The 27748-nt window shown below is 36.3% G+C and overlaps 1 protein-coding gene across 13 annotated transcripts; it reads left to right on the forward strand.

Moving 5' to 3' along the window:
• Positions 1-737: 737 nt before the first annotated feature.
• Positions 738-27524, forward strand: LOC106051052 (equilibrative nucleobase transporter 1-like). Of its 13 annotated transcripts, XM_056044344.1 has the most exons (14): positions 1220-1330; positions 5731-5766; positions 9311-9374; positions 10042-10129; positions 13302-13551; positions 16522-16668; positions 18523-18569; positions 19134-19303; positions 20724-20874; positions 23320-23505; positions 24486-24587; positions 25373-25565; positions 26475-26589; positions 27347-27524. In XM_056044344.1, exons 5-14 carry the CDS (start codon positions 13376-13378, stop codon positions 27458-27460), a joined length of 1401 nt encoding a protein of 466 aa, XP_055900319.1. In that variant the 5' UTR covers positions 1220-1330; positions 5731-5766; positions 9311-9374; positions 10042-10129; positions 13302-13375; the 3' UTR covers positions 27461-27524. The 13 variants fall into 13 exon arrangements, with proteins under 13 accessions (XP_055900323.1, XP_055900320.1, XP_055900317.1 ...); XM_056044348.1 differs by lacking the exons at positions 1220-1330; positions 5731-5766 and adding an exon at positions 738-1201; XM_056044340.1 differs by lacking the exon at positions 10042-10129 and having other exon boundaries at positions 1215-1330.
• Positions 27525-27748: the final 224 nt, after the last annotated feature.

A 27748-nucleotide genomic window follows, 5' to 3' on the forward strand; every position in this document is an offset into this window, starting at 1 on the left:
TATTTCAGTTATCTGCTATTCGTTTACATTTTTTTAAAGATCCCGTTCACGTTCTTTTAACAAGAAAACACGGTCAGAGAGAAAAAGAAGACAAAACGATATGACGAAATGTGGGAATCAAATAATGAAACCTAAGGAAGCCCGTTCGTGCTAGGATGTTATAATAATCTTCAAATTTGAAGGAGTATCGGAAACATGTAAAACACTCCTCACCCATTCTTAGTTCTACGCTTGCTGCTTCACAAACTCGCGGATTTTTTTTTTTTTTTTGTTACAAAATCATAAGCAATTTGAAGCTGGAAAAACGCACATCGCTCTAATTGTTAAATAAAAATGTCAGCTAGCACAACAAAAACAAGAATTCGATATGAGAGAGGAAATGAATACTCTGGATAGACCATCAAATCTGAAGTCTCAATCTCAACTCTTTGGTGTGTTGTAACTTTTTTTTAAAACTAGGGTAGACAACTTGATATAATTAGTTTTACTGCCAAATTTTATAGATTCCCTCCCTTACAACAGTTGCAGAACAAGGGTTAGGAATTAAAAAAAAAAAAATGACATATGATGTTCGGTCTTCGTCCAAGGCCAGATAGCTAGAGCGTTATAAATATTCTTAACCAAAACAATATGCCTTTTTGTACATAGTCTAAAAGTCTTACGCTCTCTCCCCTTTTTTTTTACAGTATCTCTTTATGTAAGTCAAAACGTCATTGGAACTGGACCTGGACACTGATATCAAAAACGGCTCTGAGGATTACATACACAGTCTAAGTCTCTTCGTCTTCATCCACACATATATGTCCCCTATAAAGTTTATGTAAAACATTCAGTCAAGACAAATGCGCTACGTGGGAAGTCTGCAGGTTTTTAGACTTGTGACGAACACATTCAGTATATCTGAAGCTTCAGCATGTGGCTCGGAATCCTAGTGCGTGACATAGTTGTCCCATTGACCTTGGCTTTTTAAATGCCCCACAAGTGCCCTGGTAAACACCGATTTAGATATATGTTTGATCACAGACCAACTTGAAGGTGAATAGCGGTTTTCCCCTTTTTGGAGGCCACTTAAAAGAAAGGAAGGCCAATTAGCTTCCGGGATGAACAGAGCAGAAAACTCAAAGCTGTTGCAGCAAACGAAGCGTAGAAACATTCAAGTGTGCTCGTGAAACACTGACACGGCGGTCATGTGACACGTGACGTGAGTACTAGAAAAATTGTGAAGTTGAACACATTGTGAGTTACGTGATTGAAGTGTAGGTTTGACTTTAGTGTGTAAACAACTTGTTGGTAGTACATACTTCATTGACCTGAGGGACAAATCGTGTAGGTATGGAATTCAAATTGAAACAAAATCTTCCAGTCGTAGCAGTCTTCTATCTTTATACAATAAATACTATGACTGAACTCTTTTGAATGTCTGAACGAGAGAGTAACAAATAGAAATCTGTTGTGATACTTATTTAATGCTGTACATAGATGTGTTAGGAAATCAATGCAGTTTATTTAATGCTCTACATAGATGTGTTACGAAATCAATGCAGTCTATTCAATGCTCTACATAGATATGTTAGGAAATCAATGCAGTCTATTTAATGCTCTACATAGATGTGTTAGGAAATCAATGCAGTCTATTTAATGCTCTACATAGATGTGTTAGGAAATCAATGCAGTCAATTTAATGCTCTAAATAGATGTGTTAGGAAATCAATGCAGTCTATTTAATGCTCTACATAGATGTGTTAGGAAATCAATGCAGTCTATTTAATGCTCTACATAGATGTGTTTGGAAATCAATGCAGTCTATTTAATGCTCCACATAGATGTGTTAGGAAATCAATGCAGTCTATTTAATGCTCCACATAGATGTGTTGGGAAATCAATGCAGTCTATTTAATGCTTTACATAGATGTGTTAGGAAGTCAATGCAGTCTATTTAATGCTCCACATAGATGTGTTAGGAAATCAATGCAGTCTATTTAATGCTCTACATAGATGTGTTAGCAAATCAATGCAGTCTATTTAATGCTCTACATAGATGTGTTAGGAAATCAATGCAGTCTAATTAATGCTCTACATAGATGTGTTAGGAAATCAATGCAGTCTATTTAATTCTCTACATAGATGTGTTTGGAAATCAATGCAGTCTATTTAATTCTCTACATAGATGTGTTAGGAAATCAATGCAGTCTATTTAATTCTCTACATAGATGTGTTAGGAAATCAATGCAGTTAATTTAATGCTCTAAATAGATGTGTTAGGAAGTCAATGCAGTCTATTTAATGCTCCACATAGATGTGTTAGAAAGTCAATGCAGTCTATTTAATGCTCTACATAGATGTGTTAGGAAGTCAATGCAGTCTATTTAATGCTCTAGATAGATGTGTTAGGAAATCAATGCAGTCTATTTAATGCTCCACATAGATGTGTTAGAAAGTCAATGCAGTCTATTTAATGCTCTACATAGATGTGTTAGAAAGTCAATGCAGTCTATTTAATGCTCTAGATAGATGTGTTAGGAAATCAATGCAGTCTATTTAATGCTCCACATAGATGTGTTAGAAAGTCAATGCAGTCTATTTAATGCTCTACATAGATGTGTTAGGAAGTCAATGCAGTCTATTTAATGCTCCACATAGATGTGTTAGGAAATCAATGCAGTCTATTTAATGCTCCACATAGATGTGTTTGGAAATCAATGCAGTCTATTTAATGCTCCACATAGATGTGTTAGGAAATCAATGCAGTCTATTTAATGCTCTACATAGATGTGTTAGCAAATCAATGCAGTCTATTTAATGCTCTACATAGATGTGTTAGGAAATCAATGCAGTCTAATTAATTCTCTACATAGATGTGTTAGGAAATCAATGCAGTCTATTTAATGCTCCACATAGATGTGTTAGAAAGTCAATGCAGTCTATTTAATGCTCCACATAGATGTGTTAGAAAGTCAATGCAGTCTATTTAATGCTCTACATAGATGTGTTAGGAAGTCAATGCAGTCTATTTAATGCTCCACATAGATGTGTTAGGAAATCAATGCAGTCTATTTAATGCTCCATAGATGTGTTAGAAAGTCAATGCAGTCTATTTAATGCTCCACATAGATGTGTTAGGAAGTCAATGCAGTCTATTTAATGCTCCACATAGATGTGTTAGGAAATCAATGCAGTCTATTTAATGCTTTACATAGATGTGTTAGGAAGTCAATGCAGTCTATTTAATGCTCCACATAGATGTGTTAGGAAATCAATGCAGTCTATTTAATGCTCTACATAGATGTGTTAGGAAATCAATGCAGTCTAATTAATGCTCTACATAGATGTGTTAGGAAATCAATGCAGTCTATTTAATTCTCTACATAGATGTGTTAGGAAATCAATGCAGTCTATTTAATGCTCTACATAGATGTGTTAGGAAATCAATGCAGTCTATTTAATTCTCTACATAGATGTGTTAGGAAATCAATGCAGTCAATTTAATGCTCTACATAGATGTGTTAGGAAGTCAATGCAGTCTATTTAATGCTCTACATAGATGTGTTAGGAAATCAATGCAGTCTATTTAATGCTCTACATAGATGTGTTAGGAAGTCAATGCAGTCTATTTAATGCTCTACATAGATGTGTTAGGAAATCAATGCAGTCTATTTAATGCTCTACATAGATGTGTTAGGAGGTCAATACAGTCTATTTAATGCTCTACATAGATGTGTTAGGAAATCAATGCAGTCTATTTAATGCTTCAAAAGATGTGTCAGGAAATCAATGCAGTCAATTTAATGCTCTACATAGATGTGTTAGGAAATCAATGCAGTCTATTTAATGCTCTACATAGATGTGTTAGGACATCAATGCAGTCTATTTAATGCTCTAGATAGATGTGTTAGGAAGTCAATGCAGTCTATTTAATGCTCTACATAGATGTGTTTCGAAATTTATGCAGTCTATTTAATGCTCTACATAGATGTGTTTGGAAATCAATGCAGTCTATTTAATGCTTTACATAGATGTGTTAGGAAGTCAATGCAGTCTATTTAATGCTCCACATAGATGTGTTAGGAAATCAATGCAGTCTATTTAATGCTTTACATAGATGTGTTAGGAAGTCAATGCAGTCTATTTAATGCTCCACATAGATGTGTTAGGAAATCAATGCAGTCTATTTAATGCTCTACATAGATGTGTTAGGAAATCAATGCAGTCTATTTAATGCTCTACATAAATGTGTTAGGAAATCAATGCAGTCTATTTAATGCTCTACATAAATGTGTTAGGAAGTCCATTCGGTCTATTATTCATGTTTTCCTAGTGGTGCTATGTGGAAAACATAACAGAGCTATGTGGAAAACATAACAGAGCTATTTTGAAAACATAACAGTGCTATGTGGAAAACATAACAGAGCTATTTTGAAAACATAACAGTGCTATGTGGAAAACATAACAGTGCTATGTGGAAAACATAACAGAGCTATGTGGAAAACATAACAGAGCTATTTTGAAAACATAACAGTGCTATGTGGAAAACATAACAGAGCTATTTTGAAAACATAACAGTGCTATGTGGAAAACATAACAGTGCTATGTGGAAAACATAACAGAGCTATTTTGAAAACATAACAGTGCTATGTGGAAAACATAACAGAGCTATTTTGAAAACATAACAGTGCTATGTGGAAAACATAACAGAGCTATTTTGAAAACATAACAGTGCTATGTGGAAAACATAACAGAGCTATTTTGAAAACATAACAGAGCTATGTGGAAAACATAACAGTGCTATGTGGAAAACATAACAGTGCTATGTGGAAAACATAACAGAGCTATTTTGAAAACATAACAGAGCTATGTGGAAAACATAACAGTGCTATGTGGAAAAAATAACAGAGCTATGTGGAAAACATAACAGAGCTATGTGGAAAACATAACAGAGCTATTTTGAAAACATAACAGAGCTATGTGGAAAACATAACAGAGCTATTTTGAAAACATAACAGTGCTATGTGGAAAACATAACAGAGCTATTTTGAAAACATAACAGAACTATGTGGAAAACATAACAGAGCTATTTTGAAAACATAACAGAGCTATGTGGAAAACATAACAGTGCTATGTGAAAAACATAACAGTGCTATGTGGAAAACATAACAGAGCTATTTTGAAAACATAACAGTGCTATATGGAAAACATAACAGAGCTATTTTGAAAACATAACAGTGCTATGTGGAAAACATAACAGAGCTATTTTGAAAACATAACAGTGCTATTTGGAAAACATAACAGAGCTATTTTGAAAACATAACAGTGCTATGTGGAAAACATAACAGAGCTATTTTGAAAACATAACAGTGCTATGTGGAAAACATAACAAAGCTTTTTTGAAAACATAACAGAGCTATGTGGAAAACATAACAGAGCTATTTTGAAAACATAACAGTGCTATGTGGAAAACATAACAGAGCTATGTGGAAAACATAACAGTGCTATGTGGAAAACATAACAGTGCTATTCTTATTTCGCTGTTAGAAGCTCCGCACACCTACTTAAGCTTAGAAGCAGTGGAGATTTCAGTTTGACAGTTTTAACGAAGGATTATATAAGTAATTACAATTCTTAAAATCCATATATAAGCTTTTAAGTAATGTCATCTGGATTTATTTTTGCATACTTCTCTTTACGACATCTTGGATAACGACATAACTGTCATTCGTGGTGCTAACGTTGAAGATTGATATGTTCTGATCACAGACTTATATATTGTATGTAAGTATATGGTTGTGCTTTTCTGATTAGTAGGCTCTATGCTACTTATCTTATCTTTTCGGAAGAACTGGCACCATGTTTCTAATAACGCAGCGGTTCTCAACCTTTTAAGCTCGGCGACCCCTCTTTACAATTCCACACTCTGCCGCGACACCCCCCCCCTCCCCCGCTCAGGCACACAGCAAGAGAAGAATAATCAAAACTATTCATTTTTTCGATGGTCTCTGGCGACCCATGGCAAATCGTCAATCGACCCCCAAGGGTTCGCGATCCACAGGTTGAGAACCCCTGTAATAACGCTAGTGGCAGGGGACATAACTATAAAGCAATAAGTTAGCAGTAAAATTTATTTCCTGTGGTTATATTCAGAAGGACACAAACTATTTAAAGAACAAGAAAAAAAAATACTTCTTAACAATGCAAAGATTATATTAGAAATACACTATTACACAAATCAGTCGTAGTACCGATCAGTCATGTAATTAAATTTGTAATTGATCTAGACCAGTGGTCTTCAAGGGGTCGCTAGCGCCCCCCAGGAGGGCGATTTCATATAATGGAAGGGGGAAGCTTGGAGCCAATGGGACGATAGGGAGCGATGGTCACAATAGGGGGCGGTAGGGGGCGCTTGTCATAAAAGGGGACTTGCATCTAATTTAAGAACAGAAACCACGTTAGATTGTGAGTTCGGGAATCTATTTTTTTCTATGTTTAAATGTTTACTCAATTGCTGTAATCGAAGGGTATCACAGTAGTATCATTATCAATTGTCCTTAGAACTTGGGCGCGTAAACGTTTCTGATTTGATAAATAAACTACTTAATAGGCTTTTTAGGTCATAGTTTATTTTATCTACATATGTTCATATTTTAATGTGTAAATGTTCATTTAAAAATAAACGCTCAAGATAACATTGACATAGAATAATTGAACTTTTTTTTGTAAACAATGAAAACATTGAAAAAATCGATCGTGACGAAAGCTCGCTAGTATGGAGATATCAATCTTTCCTGCTCGCTAGTATGGAGATATCAATCTTTCCTTCTCGCTAGTATGGAGATATCAATCTTTCCTTCTCGCTAGTATGGAGATATCAATCTTTCCTGCTCGCTAGTATGGAGATATCAATCTTTCCTGCTCGCTAGTATGGAGATATCAATCTTTCCTGCTCGCTAGTATGGAGATATCAATCTTTCCTGCTCGCTAGTATGGAGATATCAATCTTTCCTTCTCGCTAGTATGGAGATATCAATCTTTCCTGCTCGCTAGTATGGAGATATCAATCTTTCCTTCTCGCTAGTATGGAGATATCAATCTTTCCTGCTCGCTAGTATGGAGATATCAATCTTTCCTGCTCGCTAGTATGGAGATATCAATCTTTCCTGCTCGCTAGTATGGAGATATCAATCTTTCCTGCTCGCTAGTATGGAGATATCAATCTTTCCTACTCGCTAGTATGGAGATATCAATCTTTCCTGCTCGCTAGTATGGAGATATCAATCTTTCCTTCTCGCTAGTATGGAGATATCAATCTTTCCTTCTCGCTAGTATGGAGATATCAATCTTTCCTGCTCGCTAGTATGGAGATATCAATCTTTCCTGCTCGCTAGTATGGAGATATCAATCTTTCCTGCTCGCTAGTATGGAGATATCAATCTTTCCTGCTCGCTAGTATGGAGATATCAATCTTTCCTTCTCGCTAGTATGGAGATATCAATCTTTCCTGCTCGCTAGTATGGAGATATCAATCTTTCCTTCTCGCTAGTATGGAGATATCAATCTTTCCTGCTCGCTAGTATGGAGATATCAATCTTTCCTGCTCGCTAGTATGGAGATATCAATCTTTCCTGCTCGCTAGTATGGAGATATCAATCTTTCCTGCTCGCTAGTATGGAGATATCAATCTTTCCTGCTCGCTAGTATGGAGATATCAATCTTTCCTTCTCGCTAGTATGGAGATATCAATCTTTCCTGCTCGCTAGTATGGAGATATCAATCTTTCCTTCTCGCTAGTATGGAGATATCAATCTTTCCTGCTCGCTAGTATGGAGATATCAATCTTTCCTGCTCGCTAGTATGGAGATATCAATCTTTCCTGCTCGCTAGTATGGAGATATCAATCTTTCCTGCTCGCTAGTATGGAGATATCAATCTTTCCTACATTTTATTGAAACAAGTTCACATTTCTATTTGAACCCTAACAATTGTCACCAGATTAAAAGTATTGCAATATTCTACTCAGTGATGCCCAAAATAAGGCCCGCGGGCCAGATCCGGCTCTCGGCGTGGTTCCTTCCGGCCCGCAGAAACATCGGCCCAAAGTGTAGAAAATCACCCCACAAAAAAAAAAGTTTAAAAAAATCGATCCCTACCTTAGGACTCGCACGATTTCTTTGATGGATTGTGGCACTGATAAAAAGCCAACATATTTGTTTAATACCGATAATGTAGCTCTTTTTAAAGAGCATAACACCCAACATAATAACACAAAAACAAAATAAGGCGGATAGATGAGAATATCTACCAAAAAGAGACAAGTAAATAAGTCTGCTGGAAGACTAGCTACAAAGCTGCTCATATAATCAGCGCAGAACGAAGACATCTTCAGACTTTGAACGCGTAAAAAAAAAGGTGCTTGCTTGCAGTGGGTCATGAAATGAAAGAATGCAGTTGAAGCTCATGACAAGGAGGGTGAAGGATTTGGTCTAAAAGCTCCTTTCAAAACTGAGACACAGGGCAGCAGATTTCGAAATGTATTCTATTGCCGCTAACGAGTCCACCGACATATCCGCTACTGATCAAAACTCTTGGTATTTATTTGCGGCACAAACAGAAACTTAGAAATCCTAGAGAAGTCAGTAGCTTTTATGAACATGCATAAGACCCCCACTGGCATAGAACCTGTTGAAAGAAGTTTCAACCATCACAAAGGATACTCCAAATTGTTGTTTCATTTATGTAGCAAGATGTGGCCCGCGACACGAGAGTTGGAAATTAAAATGGCCCGTGGGCCGAATAAGGCTGGGCATCACTATTCTACTTTGAATGACAGCATTTTCAAATAAGTTTATGAAACCAAGTTAGCTACACGAACATTGTTAAAAAGTGTTAAAAACTTATCTGTGACACAAAAAAACACTTTTTGGGGGGGGGGGGTAAGGGGTGAAATATTATTTTAAAATTGTGTATTTGTGTAGCTTATAGCGACTTATGGGGCACCATCAGTGGTTGGACGCTACAATGGCTTCATAATAAATATAGAATAAAGAAAATCCAGATCTATCCACTATTCACTTTGCGAATTGTGTTGCACAAGGCAACATCTTGTTAAAATTTTAGCACACACTCGTATTCCTATTAGAATCTAATTATAAAAACAGTGAATAGAATACAAAGCCACGCCGATAATAACAAACAGTCTGTGTGAAACAAATGATCAGCCACATGTTCAACTCTTTGTGTTCTATATCTTATGCTGCTTTCAAAGGGAGTTAAATTGCTCGTTTTGTTAAAACTCTTTAATACAATTTTGGAATAATTTCAGAAGTAGGACGATCCATCGGTTGGCGATGACTTAAAGAAGGCTGGAAAATATTTTGTTTTACAAGGTAGGCATCTAAAGCCAATGAATGAAACCGACCTCCGAATGCAAGAAATTGACTTTAATTGATTATATCAATTCTTTTTATTGAGATATGAAATCTACTTTAAAGGGTTTTACAATCTCACATGACTTGTTTGTTGAGTAATTAATTACTGCTATTCTACTCAATACAACGTCTATGCAATTCCCCTAACAATGCTTTATGAAGAACTCAAGATTCGCTTCTAGGGTGTAATACATTTAAACATTTAAATAATTAATGACAATGTTTAAACATCTGTTACTCATGTTCATAATGAGTTGCAGAGGAAAAAAATCGAATTAGAAACTTTTGTCTTCAGAAAAAAAAATCGTTAAACTAGGGAAGCACAACAGAGATAGGGCTGCACTTCGATGTTCCTGTAAACTTCCAAAAACTTTTTGTCGAAAATGGAAACATTTTTAACATTTTGGTTTGGTTTGGTTTGGTTGTGGTTTAGGCACATCGGGACAATTTTAGGCCATGTCGTGCCTGCATCATATTAAGGACTACTCTCTCTCTCTACATAACAGGGGCTAAATTCTATACAGTTAAATCATTAAAATCAAGGTCTATTCACGGTTAAAATAGTAAAGGTAGTAAAAATTTAATCATTTGGTAAAAATCTAATGTAAATAGTACATGTTTACAGGTTCATAAATCAGATCTTCGTAGACAACCCCACTTCCCGGATAAAGCCCAGTACCTTCCCAGGAAAATACGTGTTACAAACTTACAAAGTAAGCAAAGAAATGGACTGGACGTAGCGACTAGAGGAGACAGTCGCCTTACTTTGACCAAGTTTAAGCTTGACATTTCTAATATTGGAGGAGGCAAAATGTTCCCATTAGCTTAATTTTGTTCCCTTGTCAATTGAGCAAATAAAAATATATAAAAAATAAATAAAAATTTAACCTAAAAATAGTAAAGTAAAGTTCCCCTTTCAGACCTTGTGGTCTATAGGGCAGATGATGTAAAGGTCATCTGATTCTGTGACCTACGGTTAACAAGGGTGTCATGTGGCCAGCACAACGACCAACCGCCTTTACTTTTCCCTAACTAATGTCAGGTACCCATTAGAGCTGGGTGGACTCAGAGGCGCCCAAAGATCCCCAAATTAAAAATCCGTCTTCACCAGGATTCGAACCCCGGTCCCCGGTTCGGAAGCCAAGCGCTATACCGCTCAGCGAACGCGCCTCCTAAAAATAGTAGGCCCTAATATTCATTAGTTAAAAGAGGTCTATTGGAAGGACTGGAAAAAAATTCATGACATTGAGATTAGTTTTTGTAGGTAATCACTGAAAGTTATTGGACATATTTTTTGTAGAATAGTCATACAATGAACGATCTGTTGGCAGCAGGAAAATTAATAAATAAATGACATTTTATTCAAATTTGCTTTCTCACCTTTCTTAATTCGTATTTTTCTTTGAGAGAGGGGGGAGCGCTGGTGGAATTTTTAAGAAAAAGTTATGAAAAGGGGGGCGGTAGGGCAAAAAAGGTTGGAGACCACTTATCTAGACTATCAATAAAATCTGAGCGATTTAGAAATATGTTTTCACCAATTGTTTTAGTTTAGTGCATTTTCACGCTTTTAGCGTTTCTCAATACGCTATGATCCCATGATAAGCTTTGTAAAAAAAATAGGAAATAAATTCCAGAATATTGAGATATATATTTTTATTTGTGGAGTTCTTCCCCTTAGATAACCTTCGATATTTCTTTTTAAAAATAGTATTTATAAAATATTTTTGCTTGTTTTAAGTCTTTCTTGAAACCTGTCGTCCCAAGTCTGTAAAAGGGGAAGTTTCTGTACATTTAAATTGCATTGCGTAATTGACCTGATTAATCATCACTTCAACGGCACGTGTCTCACACTGGTAGGCTACAGTGTGAATCATCGGATGTCCATTTTTTTTTTCAATAAATTATTTCTATTTCCTAACATATATATAAATATTTATGACATTTACACGCAGACATTTATGTCATACATTAACACATGAGGTCAGTGTTGTCAACACTGCACTGCACTGAATAAAAGAGTAACAAACGAGAATACCCAGGCATTGAATTACATTTTTGACGTTACATAATAGCTAGGATGAAATGTTCTATTGGGATAGACCTTGTCGCTCTATTTTTCACAAAGGTTATGTCTGTCTGTCTGTCAGGTAAAAGGTTTAAGATGTGGATGTATATATGGATTTAATCCCCTTATTACGTTTCAACAGTTTTTTTGCCCACTTCCATTCTCGAATCAAGTCGAGATTTAGCGCAATTATTTATAGTTGATGACAATACACGAATCAATTAAAAAAAAAAACAAAAAAAACAATTAGGTAATTAATTATAAATTCTACTTAATGAGGGATGTGGATTCATGTGTGCATATGGATTTAATCCCCTTATTACATTTGACACTTTTTCCCCCACTTCCCATTCACGGGTCCGCGAGATTTTGCAAAATTATTTATAGTTGATGACAATACACGAATCAATCCAAAAAATTACCCAGCTAGTTAATCATTTATAGCACTAATAAATTAGTTTTGTTTTATATAACAGAAAGGGAGCTAAACCCTGTAATTTTCAGATAAATGGCAGTAATTAGTGGTTATTTTCCATTTGGAGCTTTGTTTTTAAAAAGTATTCTTTTTTCTCTACTCCTTGATTACTGTTCCGACTATACGTTTGCATTCTCTTCGTGGTGGGCAGGAAACAATGTGTGTATTTGGTAGTGGGCTCTGACTATTTACTAGAGAATAATTACTAGCTGGTCGCCCACTTTAACGGTATACGGATGTATGTCAACATGACATATGACCATTTAAAATCGACACTAGCAGCTTGGAAATAGATCCACATGGAGAGCGAACATAAAGGAAGGCTCTTGGATTGCAGATGCCATACACAACAGAAACAGAAAAAAGGGTGGAAATACAACAGCGCCTGTGATTACATATGCCCGACCTGTGACCGCAACTGTGTATCAAGGATTGGCCTCTTTAGTCACACAGTAAGTTGCAAAGGGAAGATTTGATATCTCGAAATGTAAAATTCCACAGAATTACTAGCTATCTGGCCACACAGTGAAAAAAAGTTAAAAGTTCATCTTTCAGACCTTGCAATATATAGGCCAGATGATGTAAAGGCCATCTGTTTCTGTGATCCACGGTTAACAAGGGTGTCATGTGGCCAGCACAACGACCAACCGCCTTTACTTTTCCCCAACTAATGTCAGGTAACCATTAAAGCTGGGTGGGCTCAGAGGCGCCCAAAGATTCCGAAATTTAAAATCCCAGTCTTCACCAGGGTTTGAACCCTGGACACCGGTTCGGAAGCCACACTCTTTACCGCTCAGCCACGTCACCTCCCACAGTGTGAAAACTGTGTGGATAACACGTGACTAGATCTTGGCAATAATAAAGGGGATGTAAACGTATCAACCACTATAAATAAGGATTGGCTGGTTTATAAGGAAGGAATACTCTTCGAGGGCTTGCACTTTACAAAATGAAAGTTTGCATTTACCTCGAAACTGAAGCTGACCATACTTTAGTGCAAGTATGAAAGACAGAGAAACAGAGAACGGGGGAGAGACAGAGAAACAGAGAACAGGGGAGAGACAGAGAACAGGGGAGAAACAGAGAACGGGGGAGAAACAGAGAAACAGACTTATGTTAATTCATCTGCTTGTTCACAATTTTTTCTACTAATTGTAATTAGTAGCACTAATGCGGGAGAGGTGGCAGAGTGGCCCAAACCGCTTGACTACAGTTTGGTCACCTAAGAATGGGACTCGAGTTCGAGTCCTCAAAAGAGTACGAAGGTATGTGCGATAGAAAAGATTAGTAAAAAGAAAAAAGTATCACCTTTCTCAAATAGTCACCTATACTATCAATCACCCAGGTACAGGTGAAGTAAATACTGGTGCAGATGACAAACATTTTCATGTGTTTGACACGCGCCAGGTGACATACATTATGATCACCACTGCGAACCCCAGGCTACGGCATCTCTACGTGGTCTGGGCTGCTCTGGAAAACGTCGGCTTTGGAGGTCTGGTCTACGGCTGGGGTTCTCTAGTGTACGTCTTAAGGGATGAAGGCCTCTACCTGGATTTGTGTGAGAATCTTACTGATGTAAATCCTGGGTTCAGGTGAGCTGTTTTAATAGTATAATATATACTGAAATAGCATTCAAAAAGTTTGAAATTATAAAGATTTATGCAAAATAATGTTTATTTCATTTTTAAGATTACTGCTAAAAAAAAAAGAAATATAAGTGTAAATCGTTTAAAAAATCAATGTTAAGTGTGTAGTGTGGGTGTGTAGTTTGGGGTGTGTAGTGAAAGCTGTTTTTTTTTAAACGTGTATTGTGTTTTTATGTGGTGTGTAGTGTGTGGTTGTGAGGTATGTATGGTGCAGTGTGTGGTGTATAGTGATTGTAACGAACAGAGTGTAGATCTAGAGTGTGGTGTGTATTGTATCATTGGCATTTATGTAAGATGTGTGATGTGTGGTTTTTAGTGTGCGGTGTGATTGAATATAATGAACGTGTGTAGTGTGATGTGCAGTGTGTGGTGTGTAGTGTGTAGTGCTTAGTGTGTAGTGTAGTGTGTAATGTGTTGCGTGTAGTGTGATGTGTTGTGTGTGGTGTGTAGTGTAGTGTGTGGTGTGTAGTGTGTGATGTGTAGTTTGTTGTTTGTATTGTGACTTGAAGTGTGTTATGTGTATTGAATATAATGTACAGGGCGTAGTTTGCGATGTGTAGTGCGTCTTGTTCTTAATGTGCGGGGGTGTTATGTGTGGTGTAGAGTGTGTGATATGTAGTTTATATCGTGTGTGTGCGTTGTGTAACGTTTAGTGTTTGTGTATGTTTTTGCAAATTTTTTGGTTATTAAACTCGCGACTTTGTCATTTCAGGTCATAATCTATTCTTAGACTCGAACACTGACAAAACACACACTAACACTCTGGTGTGGTGCAACAGTCAGGTCATAGTTCATTGCTCACAGGGAAACAGAAACACAGAGAGGGGGGGGGGGTTGTGCCCATATCTTTTACCAAACAATGCACCAGTACATAAAAATAAGTGCAGTACAATGCATAACGCTACATTACCTATTAACAACTTTAATCCACTAATCTCATTGTCCGGGACAGCCAAATCAATACATGTGTGTTATCAGACAACTATCCTGCTCCCCAAGCTCTTTACAAACATCTCTTCTCTTTTTTTAAAAAAAACTTAGAGCTATGGGAAAATAAACCCAAAGGTCATCCATTTTTTCAAAGCTTTTATCAATTCACTCTGTCTGTCTGGTAAAAGGTTTGTTCACGTTATTTCTTCGACACCCAATCTTGGATCAATCTGAAATTTTGCACAATTATTTCTTTTACGTGACAAAATAAGAAACAATAAAAAAAAAAGTTAATTAACTTTAAGTAATAAATTATTATGTTTGTTATCTGCAACAAGGGAAAGAAATCGTAAGCTAAATTTGTTCCTTTACAGGTCGACGCTTTAAAGTTTGAAGCTAACAACATAACTATAAAATCTTCCACTTCATAAGCACTTCGCTAGCACAGTGGGTGGAGTGTCAGTTTAAGGAGGCTTAAGTACTGAGTTCGAATTCAGGTCGTTACCCTTTTTTTTAAATATTAATGCATTTAAAAAGTGATCACCCAGATACCTCCTTCTTTCTCTCCTACCCCTTTACAACTGGCTCAGACAAGTGAGAGGATCATAGCGTGTTGAGAAAGATAAAAGCATGAAATAGTGCTAAACACCAACAATTGGTAAAAACAAATTTCTAATCGCAGATTTATTTTTATTAGCCTGAATCTATTACAAATTTCATTAGATCACTGAACCAAACTAATTGATACAACTACGATTAGTATAAGCTTTGTTTCCAAAAAAAAATTATTTTTTTTTCAATTATTCATGTTGTTTTATTTCTATCTATATGTACATGCAACTCGGGCGCCATTTTGTCCTCACTGGCTTAGAGAAACGTAGTTGGAAGTATGTAGCCTCTGAAAGAGACGCCGGAGAACTGAAAGCCGAGGGACAAACATTGGAGTCCCAAAGAAAAGCCCCTGCCGAAGACAGGCGCATTAGGCGATAGGAAAACGTAAATAGACTTTGTCCACGTGATTGGGTCCAAAGTATGTAGGTCGCAACTGATTTTGCGTAATGGTGTGAAATAGTGCACTCATCCTTTATCTTCGGAATCGAAGACATTACCATTAGTTGCTTTTTGAATCTTGATAGAGACCATATTAAAGTAAAAAAAAGAAGCCAAATCATTTCTTTTTAAAAATAATTCCAACATTCATCATATATTCATATTATGGGTGAAAACAATACGAAGTGTTGTCACTGGTAGGAAATATTTTTTATTTTTAAAAATCGGCTATTGTGGTTTTCCTAGAGATTTGACAGTTTATGAAGGATGCGCAGTGGTGTACAGCGTGGGGAAAAAAATCACTCGCTAGTCTGCCACAAAGTGAAAACCTTGCTTTGAACGTTATAATTTTTTTGGAATTTAAATTTGGCTCAGGTCGTGATATCAAATAAACTGAATTGTTCCAAATGGCGAAAAACATTTTTTTTAAATGAAGTCACACGGCTTCAACGGTAATACTCCTTGCAGTAATGAAGCATAATATATGTATATATATATTGAATGAGAAATTATCAGTGTCATAAAGAAGGTTTAGTTTTAAAAAAAAACAAGCACTTTTTTTTTGGTATTACTGGGTTTGTCTTAAAGAGTTACTGTGAACAGGTCCTAGAACTCCTAAAACAAGTAAACTTTTTTTTTAAAGTTGTTGTTGTTTTTTTTAATCTATTCTTCCTCTATGAAGCTGATGACTTTTTGTACGAGCGATTATTTCGCTCTCAATAACTAACGTATGATAGATTTTAAAAAAAAATACTTTACCCTTCAAGATTATTAGAGAGTACTGTAAACATGCCACAATAAAAGTCTACACTAAATTTCTTCTCTCTTTAAGGCATTTAGGATTCTGGCAACGCCAACGACTAGATTACTTTTTGGCACATTAGATCATAATTAGTTAATTTTAATGTTATCTGTATATACTTCATGCTCTTGCAGGAACGAAACAAATAAAGATTGCCATGCCAGGTCCTCGAAGCTGGAGCTCGTCTACACGTTCGCTTCCGTCAGTGTGGGCGTCGGGAGCTTCGTCTTAGGTCAGGTCAACCTCAAGTGGGGCACGAGAACGTCCAGGATAATAGCCTCGTAAGTTCCTTTTAATGTCACGGGGACCTCAGGCTCAGTAACCTGCATGCTAACGTGTTGTTTTTTTTGTATATTAATAAAGCTTTTATAACCTCACGCTGTCTGTCTGTCTGGTCAAAAGTTTGCACACGTTTTTTCTCCCACACCCAATTTCGAAATAAGCTGAAATGTTGCACAATTATTTCTTTTACCTGGCAACACAAGAATCAATTTAAAAAAATAACCAATCAGTTAATTAGCTATTGGCAATTAACTAGTTTGTTTAGTATCTCGAACAAGGGAAAGAATTTGTACTTGACTGAAGTGATTGTATTGAATCAGTCCCCTTTATAGGTCGTGGTCTGACTCACTTAACGTCTGAGTCTTATTGAACGATAAGAAACTCGGAACTTTGGGCCCATGAAATCTCCCCTTTATTGGATTGTCTAAACTACTGTCTGGGAGGATCCAAGCAGAATAATGTGTTACATCCCTATTACCGAAGGCTCGTATCCCAAGACGCTTGGATTACAGGCGAGGCCGACGGTCGAGCACACTGGGGAAATTCCCACATATTTCTTCTTTGAACTACATGTATGATTAATCTCGTTTAAGAGACATTTATTTAGAATGCACATAGGTAACATTAAGATAATCGAATCTTTCCTGTGATGATACTGGAAGGAATGCTTTAGGTTCAGAGTTAGAAAACCACATGAAGGTACAGAACAAGTTTGATCATTATCTTTGATCTTTATCTTTCGGTTTGACAACGCCAGGGTGGCGGTCTGGAACGCTGAACTCGTAGATGATCCCAAGTTTGTAGGGGATTTCGTCCATGAAGTACTGAGACCTTGACGGACAAACTGTTGAGACGTTGAGACGTTTCTTCTGCGGAATGTGAAAATTCAACTATTTCGTCTGTAACATTCACTCTTCACGCAAACTGACTCAGTGAAACCTTCTGTGGAGATCACGACCAATAACACTCATGATATAAACAAGTTATCCTTTCAGACCTTGTGATCTATGGGGCAGATGATGTAAAGGCTATCTGTTTCTAAGGACCAAAGTTAACCACGGTGCCATGGAACCAGCACAACAACCAACCGCCTTTACTTTTCCCCAACTAATGACAGGTACCCATACGAGCTGTGTGGACTCAGAGGCGCCCTACAGATCCCAAAAGTAAAAATCCCAATCTTCACCAGGATTCGAACACGGGACCCCGGTTCGGGAGTCAAGCGCTTAATTGCTCAGCCTCCAACAGTCATAATATACCAGTTTTAACCCTGGTCATTTTAGGAAGAATAAGCTAAAAAAAGAATTTAAGATGCTGTATTTGTGTATCCCTTTAGCAACAAAAAACAAAAAAACTTAGTAAACCACGGCTATACATCCACAGAAGGCGAAACAAGATAAATACCAAAAATCCTTTTTTAAAAAACAAAGCTTCCTTACAACTATATCTATCAGTAATGTAAAAATTATTTCCCTTATTCGATATCAAACAAAATATTTAATTACGAATGATTAATTGAATAATTTGTACTTTTTTTTTTATTCAATTATATTTTGTTAGGTACACTAAATAATTGTTTAAAGTGTCAACTTGATCGGAGAATGCGTGAGGGAGAAATAGCGTTAACAATTATATAAGGGGACTTAACCCTACAAATTTAGCCATATCTGTTAATACTAAATGATTAGTTTCCCTTGTTGCTATCAAACAGATTAATTAATTGACTAATTGGTTAATTCTTTCTAATTGATTCAATTTTTTCTCAATACTTCAAGAATATTTCCCTTTTTATGTACCAAAAAACAATTAAATAATTAATTAATTAATTCTATTTTTTTTTTTGTTGCTTTTAGTTTGGTGTTTATGATTGGGGCGTTCATGATTGCAGGTGTAACCAATGGTAAGCTAATTTTTTTGTATGTGTAATGTCGCACATAGAATGCCATACATTTGTGTTTGTATGTACTTCTGAAGAGAAGAAGTGCCACTCAGACTTATTTTACATATAAGCTTCTATTTTCTTCAACTTTTGTTTTTCTACATCCTATTTTGTTCTATTTCGATCTCATAGTCATTCTCTAGCCCTACCAGCCGGCCTTGCTTTCAATCAGACTTCATCTCTGACACTAATACCAGGCCTAAGCCTTGCTATCAGTCGGAGTTCATCTCTGGCATTACCAGCAGGTCTCAGCCTTCCAGTCTTGCTGTCAATCAGACATAATCTCTAGACAAAGCCGTTGTCGGCTGGCGATCTGTTAAAATTCTTTTAGTGCATTTTGATTTGAGACTTAAACTCTAAGTCATTGGCTTTCTTAAACTATACTAATTGTGTTTTACCTGGCTGATTCAAGTGACAAAGAGTCTTTATAGTATAACAAGAGAGACATAAAATATCCCTGAATCCTGTCATCCCCACCGCTTTATTTTTAATTGTTCCACTTAGTGAATTTCTAATGTAACTCAGACACACCCTGGCTGATATTCCCTGGACTCTCCTGTGCTGCATTTGGTGGCATTGCTTTTCTCACCACAAACTACCAGATCGCAAACTTGTTTACCGTGGGCAGAGGGGCAGTGGTTGGTATACTGAATGGAGCCTTCGATTCCTCAGACGGCATACAACTGATGATTAAAGTAAGGATCTTTTTTATATAGTCTGTTTTTGTTGTGCCAGCCTATTATTGCTTAGTGTTTACATGTTAACTAGGCGAGTCATGATTGGGTTATGTTATCGCGCAAACATGAAACAACTCAAGTGGTTGGAGTGGAAATTTCCAAAGGCTAAAAATTGCAGTTTAATAATTACGTCACTATTGCTATGGGAAGAAAAGATGTTGATAGTACATTTAACAAGTAATACTTTATCCTCAAATAGTAGCCTTTGGAAAAGTACAACATAGATAAAAACATTATTAAAGTTATCCAGAACCTCTACACGGTGCGGTGTACTTCAACAATAATATTGGGGACTGGTTCAAAACCACAGTTGGAGTAAGGCAATGCTGGCTACTTTCACAAACACTTTTCAATATCTCCCTTGAAAGGATAATGGAAGATGTTCTCGAGGGTTATGAAGGTACAGTAAGCATTGGAGGAAGAAGAATGACTAACTTGCGCTTCGCAGAGATGACATTGATGTCCTAGCAGGGAAAGAAGAAGAGGATCCTAGCAATGGAATTGAGATGCCACAGAAGGATCTTAAGTATCACATTCAGAGACCGCATCACAAACCAAGAGATTAGAGACACGGTTTCTTGCAGCAATTGGACCCCAGGCCGACCTGCTAACTATCGTAAAAAAAAAAAACACAAGCTAAAAATCTGTGGACATATTAGATCTTCGGGGCTCGCAAAGACCTTCCTTCAGGGAACAGTACCAGGAAAAAGAAGAGGCAGACAGAGAAAGCGATGGTAGGACAACATAAAAGAATGGACGGGCCTACCATTGAGAGAAGTTCTTCTAAGTAAGGCAAAAGACAGAGAGGAATGGAGAAAGACGGTCGACGAATCTTGAATGGTGCCCCATCGGTCCAAAGGGATAGGTAAAGGTAAAAAAGTAAGTAATCTATGTTAAGGTTTGGTCTGTTGCAGTTAGCTCCATACACTTCAAGTGAGTAAAGGAATGACATTTACCCACAAATTCCAAGGTCATGATCTAATGACTTTTCTTCTATTTCTTTTGTAAAACGAACTAAATAATATACTGATGGGGCTCTGTGGCTGAGTCTTGTCTTCGGAACCTTGGGTTCTGTGCTTGAATCTCGGTAAAGACTGGGATTTTGAATTTCGGGATTTTGAGGGCGCCCATCCCAACTCTAATGGGTGCCAGACTTTAGTTGGGAAAAATTAAAGGCGATTTGTCGTTGTGCTGGGCACATGACAGTCTGGTCGTTAAATTTTTGGCCAAAAAAGGAGATGATCTTAACATCATCTGCCCCTATAAATAGGGTAGATAGGGAAACACTACTGCTAGATTGATTGGTTAATTTTGGTAAATTGATGCTGATGCTGATTCTCCGTTAGAGTAAGTCGTTAATATATTTCTTTTGCTTCAGTTTGGCTACGAGAGTGGTGTATCAAGAAGAACCTCCTTCCTGGTCCTAGCCTGCACTCACACCTTGACCTTTGTATCTACGTGTTTCTTTCTGCCTAAAGACTTCATTCATGCTCCACACCAGACAAGCGAGCCTCTCGACTGGGATCACAGTAAGTCCACACTGTCTCACATTTCGACCAACAACTTAAACTAAAAAAAAAAAGAATGAGCCAAGGGAGTTAAAATAAGTAGGAATCTTTCCAACAGAAGGTTCTGGTTCTTGCTTTTCCATTGGAGAAGCTAATTTTAGAGATGGTATATAAATATAAGTCTACTTTTGTGAATCTAACATTAAAATTAAGTTGTGCGTTAATAGCGAGTGTTTAATATTTTCATAGTTTCTAATTAGAGAATTAAATTGTTTCATTTCATAAAGAGAAATTCTGTAAGGTCGTTACCTCAATAAAGTTTTCTTGTGTACACTTAAGTAATAAACTGCTATTAATCATTTCTTTATGAGCACAAAATATATGTTACTTATTCCACCGTGTTGCGGTACTGACTTCAATATTGGCTTGATGACAAGTCTACTATGGAAACTTGTTCCAGTCTGTCTCCTTATGGAAGTTTCTGTACTAATAATTTGGAAAAAGCAATCATAGTAATAGTTACTTTGGACTTCTTAGCGTGTAAACAATGGCGCAAGACACACGACTTATACACAACGTGATTATGACTGAGTGATGTCCAGGAGCATTGTTTGCGTTGATTAGCCCACTTTTAATTATATATTGTTTTAAATAAAAACATTTACAATAGAAATTCATGCTAATAAACGCACCAACAATAACTTTTATCATTATGTTTCTCGGAATTTTATTTGGGCTTCCAGGTCTCCATAGAAACGAAAGACAATTACTTTCAAAAGATTACCAGTTTCAAGGACCTCGTTTGCATGAGTTGTGAACACATGGATAATACATGTGTTCGTACATGTGTCTACAATAGAGAACAAAATCATTTGAACAATTTCTTAAAACGTGAAATTACTGTTTTTAGCGGTCTCCGAAAGGGGAGAAGACGCTATTAGTTTTGTGTGGAATGTCTGTCCGTCCGTCTGTCCGTATGTCCCGTTTAGATCTCGTAAACTAGAAAAGATAGTGAAAATCCCACATCATAATATTTTAGACCATTCAAAGTTCTGATGCAACGGCTACTTTTTTCTTTTCTGAAATTGAAAAGTCTAATTTTTTAAATCACTTATGCAAGAAGTTTTTTCACAAAAATACACCACTTTTACATTTATTGACTATTAGTAGTAACAATCTCAAGAGACTCCTCAGTAGGGGAAATACAAATTTTGAACACATTTATGCAAGACGGTTGTAGAATTTTTGTCAATTTTTTTTTTTACATTTGTATTGCTAAAGTAAGTTATGTCATACTAACTAATACATTTACAAAAAAAAAAATGGTTACTTTTTTAAAGAGAAAAAATCTATTTAGTATGCAAATAAGTTGGACATAATTTTAAAAAAAAATAATTTCATATTATCGCGTGAACTGCAGCGCCATACCATGTGACAGATACATTATAGTAAAGAATTTTTTTTACGGAAATGTTATTTTTCGAGGAGTAAGATATTGTCCATTTACAAAACAATTAGAGCAATTATACATTCATTATAAGACATTAGTTAGGCCAGGTTCACATCTGACTTCACATTCACTTTCATCTATCCCTTGGTCTGTGGACCGCTGGGGCACCACAAAAAATCCGTCAACCTTCTTTCTCCATTCTTCTCTGTCATTTGTCTTTGATAGAATTTCATTCTGATGTTTTTTTCTGAAAATATTGAAACCTGCCTTTTTACCAGCCTGGGTGGACTACTTCAGGGGCTGTCTTTGTAACCTTGTTTCTAGTGTGTTTGACAATGTACATAACGAAACGATGACTTTAAACTATAAAATGTAGATATCAATAACTCCATCTTAATAACGAAATCTCCTGAAGTAATTGAAAAAGCTGAAATGAAAAGGATTTCTTATTCGTAACTCCATAAACCTCTTCAGATTGTAAGATCTTATCTTTTTTAACCTACTTTGTCTACTATATGTATTGTCTACTATATGTATTGTCTATGGTATGTATTGTCCATTATACCATTGTCTATGGTACATATTGTCTACTATACGCATTGTCTATGGTATGTATTGTCCATTATACCATTGTCTATGGTACATATTGTCTACTATACGCATTGTCTATGGTATGTATTGTCCATTATACCATTGTCTATGGTACATATTGTCTACTTTACCATTGTCTATGGTATGTATTGTCCATTATACCATTGTCTATGGTACATATTGTCTATTATACCATTGTCTATGGTATGTATTGTCCATTATACCATTGTCTATGGTATGTATTGTCTACTATACCATTGTCTATGGTACGAATGGTCTATTATACCATTGTCTATGGTACATATTGTCTACTATACCATTGTCTACTATAAGCATTGTCTACTACACGCATTGTCTACTATACGCATTGTCTACAATACACATTGTCTCTGTCGAAAAACAAAAGGTTTCTTGTATTTTTACAGAAGACCCCAGGAGGAAGCAGTCAGCAGCAGAGCCAGAAGGAAGCTTCCGGCATCTATTTCGGCACCTCTGTAGCTCGAGTTATCTCCTCCATTTGTGTTGGTTGTCAGTTCTGTATCTCAGGTTCAGCGCAGTCCTGGGCTCCATGAACAGAACTCTGCAGAGGCAGCTGGTCTCACAAGATGAAGGTAATATTCAAGACTAGACACAGACAACATGGACATTTAGATACAGATGCTTCTAACCTCTTCAAAATCAATACTGATGTGGGAAGGGGGGGGGTACATCTTCTTTAGTTTTCTTCTTCATTTTGAGCAAAATTAATTGGACCTATCAGATAACTTCAATCTGATATAAACGGTAACTATATAACACAAATATACATTACAATAAAGGAAGAGTCTGAGAAAGTTACATGCCTCTTACATATCTATAGGACAGGCGATGTAAAGGTCAGCTGTTTCTATGGCCGAAAGTTTACTATGGTGTCATGTGGCCAGCACAACGACCAAACACATTGTCTTTCCCAAACTGATGTCAGGTAACCCATTGAGTTGAATGGACTCAGGGGCGTCAGGAATGTCCCGAAATCTTTACCGAGATTTGAACCCGAGAACCCTGGGTTTGGAAACCGATCTCTTTGACACTCGGCCACTATGCCCCGAGGAGTCAAATATCTTGTCCGAATTTTACCATTGACTCGATAAGTGAATCTCATCGCTAATGTTATTATCTCCTTTTCATGCATATAAATTGCTCAAAGGCATTTTATTTTTATTTTATTTTATTTTTGACAGAGGGTTTTTTTTACATTTCTAACGACTGTTTCTTTCTGATTGTCTTGTTCGGATAGATTAAAAAGAAAACAAAAAGATAACTTTTTATAGAATAACATTTTAAAACGTTCTTCAACATTTATATAACACTTCATTTGCAAATACAACTTTATATTGAAACTATATTGATTTGATTAAAAAAAAAAACACACCACTACATGTACTGTAACACAATGGAAAGTATATATTATTTTGTTTTTTGTTTCTGACAGTGAAAAGCCACATATATATTAAGTAAGATTAGATGGCGTTTTAAAGGGAAGAAAGCAATATAAAAGACATGTGCTAATAAGTTCAAAGATGATAGTTTAATTCATAAGTCATGTGATCAGTCAGCAGGTTCACTAACATTCTGTTATACACCATGATGGGAGGCATTGTGACGTCACCGCTGTCCGGGGCCTTCCTGGAATTAAACGTCGTCTGCTTCAAACGTAAGTAGCATTTACATCCCTTTATTTCAATTTGTTGTGTGTCGACCTTAAGCGGACTCCAAAGTTCTGGTGCAACAGCTCCATCTTTTTTTGTTACTGAAAGTGAACCTTTTAACTGTTTTAATTAAGTATGAAAACAGTTTTTTTCAATAATAATACACCATTTATACAACTATTCACTATTAATACTAAATCACATAGCAGACTAGTGTAAAATCTAACGCAAATAGCAACACTATGTTATTAAAAAATTTATGTAAACGGTTTCGCTTCTTTATACATAGTTCGTCCATCGTGGTTCGATGATGACCACCTTGTCATCCAGGGGGGCTGAGGGCTTTGCACTGGGGTTTTGTGCCTCCTCATGTGGCTGGTGAGACCTATGTGAGCCCGGAATGTTCGGCCGCACACTGGGCAGGTTATTCCAGCTGGAGCTAGTGTCGTGGGCCTTGCTTTTCTTTTAATGTTATAGTCTTTAAAAAAAAAATTGTATTTCTAAATGTATATTACTTACTAACATTTTAAAGAAAGTGTTTACTTAACGTTTTAAACGAGAAATTATTCATTTTGTATAAGTCAAGTTTTTTCTCAAAATTGCAAGATTCATCTCCCTTTTTAATATAAAAACAATCATTTATAATGAACACTAATTAATTTACTTATTAGTTTAAAAATTGTATTGGTTCGTGTGTTGTCACCGACAAAGTTTCATTTATTTTTTCTCCTCTTTTATTTTATTTTTTTATTTTACTATTAAATCTGAGTCGCTACCAAATTCTCTTTAGATTGTAGCAGATCGTCGTTCGCTCAAACTATGAAGCCATTGGTGATTCCCCTAGCATTGGCGACTACGTTTGGCGCTGTGATGTCAACTCTCGTACTCTTTGAGAACCCTTCCAACCTGTACGCTGTTTTTATCTTCATCTTGTTATTACGCTCTTCCCTCTTCACTTTCAGCTGTGCCTACATAATACACATGTAAGTACTCTGAAGAACATGCCTATTTTTAACATATGTAAGTACTCTGAAGTACATACCTTCATTATACACATGTAAGTACTCTGAAGTACACGCCTACATTATACACACGTAAGTACACTGAAGTAAACACCTACATTATGCACACGTAAGTACACTGAAGTACACGCCTACATTATACACACGTAAGTACACTGAAGTAAACACCTACATTATACACACGTAAGTACACTGAAGTACACGCCTACATTATACACACGTAAGTACACTGAAGTAAACACCTACATTATACACACGTAAGTACTCTGAAGTACACGCCTACATTATACACACGTAAGTACACTGAAGTACACGCCTACATTATACACACGTAAGTACACTGAAGTACACGCCTACATTATACACACGTAAGTACACTGAAGTACACGCCTACATTATACACACGTAAGTACACTGAAGTACACGCCTACATTATACACACGTAAGTACACTGAGGTAAACACCTACATTACACACACGTAAGTACACTGAAGTACACGCCTACATTATACACACGTAAGTACACTGAAGTAAACACCTACATTATACACACGTAAGTACACTGAAGTACACGCCTACATTATACACACGTAAGTACACTGAAGTACACGCCTACATTATTCACATGTAAGTACTCTGCAAAAAACAAATTGCAAGGTTAATTGTATAAGTCATGCTGTTAATTGTATAAGTCATGCTGTTAATTGTATAAGTCATGCTGTTAATTGTATAAGTCATGCTGTTAATTGTATAAGTCATGCTGTTAATTGTATAAGTCATGTTGTTAATTGTATAAGTCATGTTTTTAATTTTATAAGTCATGCTGTTTATGTTAAACTTAATGTTGTTGTTTATTTGTCTACTGTCAAGGTTTCCAAGTCAATACCTTGTCAGCATAATTGGTATCACGACGCTGATTGGTAGCTCAGTATCGTTGTTCCAGCATGCAATATTTGAATGGTCAGAATACAGACCGGAAATACAGGTAGGAACATTCTTTCACTTTGTTGAACTTCAGCATTGTTTTCAAAAGCTTATATCAACTCACTCTGCCTGTCTGTCCGTCCGTCTGGTACAATTTTTTTACACGTTATTTCTCCCACACCAATTCTCGGATCATGCTGAAAGTTTAAGACAAGAATCAATCAAAAAATTAATTTATAAGTTAATTAGTACTGGTAGTTAATTACTTTGCTTGGTATCGAACAAGGGACAGAAATGATTGTACTTGACAGATATGGCGGTATAAAGTTGAATTACTCTTTATACTTTATGTAGAAAATAAGTTCGTTGCCTAAACGTTTGAAACTGAAAATAGATAGCTATGAGACCTTCTATTTTCATAAGCACCTCGCTTGCACAGTGGTTAGTGTATTTACTTGAGGAGGCTTGAATTCAAGGTCATAAAAATTTTGTTTTCATAATATACTTTTAAAAAGCTATCACGGTTACCTTCACCCACATACCCGTTTCTTCCCCCCCCCCCCCCCGCCCTCTCCCCCTCTTTTCTTAACGTCCAGACAAGTGATAGGATCATAGCGCATGGAGAAAGTTAAAAGCATGAAATGGCGCTAAACAAAAACAGATTTATTATTGTTAGTCTAGATCTAGTACAAATTTAATTACATGACTGATCCAAACACATTAATACCACTATCAATTACACTTTATATCAGCTTTTTTAATATATTATTTATTTATTTTTTTTGTTGTTGTTTTATCTCTACTTCCCCCATCTGAAGGCCAATGTGTTTCTACTCGTTCTGACATGTTTGACCTACATTCACCCAGCCTGGCAGCTAATCAAATGCCACAAATTGGAACAACATACGTTGCTAGGATACGATACTATATGACACAGCACTGAAGTTAAAAATGTTGATTTGCGAAAGAAATAAAACAATTAAAGCCTCAAAAATATCTTTGTGTTTTCTTTCTTGTTCTTGTTGGGTTGTTGTTTTTTTCCAACATGAAATCATGTCATTTGTATTATAATAGTTTCTTATTTGTTTGTTCTCTTTTCTTTTAATAGGCGATTTTCATATATGGAAGCTAATCTGTATATAGCAAGATTATTGTTGTATCCGGTGTATAGAATACAAAAATTAAATTGAATAAAATACTCTGAAAGACACAAAGATAAA

This window comes from Biomphalaria glabrata, chromosome 10 (assembly GCF_947242115.1).
Source record: "Biomphalaria glabrata chromosome 10, xgBioGlab47.1, whole genome shotgun sequence".
NCBI lineage: Eukaryota > Metazoa > Mollusca > Gastropoda > Planorbidae > Biomphalaria > Biomphalaria glabrata.

Excerpts from the sequence above, each read along its gene's own strand:
- LOC106051052 (XM_056044348.1), top strand. The coding sequence starts at position 13,376 with ATGATCACCACTGCGAACCCCAGGCTACGGCATCTCTACGTGGTCTGG. Across the intron at positions 16,669-18,522 it reads ACGTCCAGGATAATAGCCTC|TTTGGTGTTTATGATTGGGG; the intron begins GTAAGTTCCTTT and ends TGTTGCTTTTAG. Across the intron at positions 24,588-25,372 it reads AAACGTCGTCTGCTTCAAAC|ATTGTAGCAGATCGTCGTTC; the intron begins GTAAGTAGCATT and ends AATTCTCTTTAG.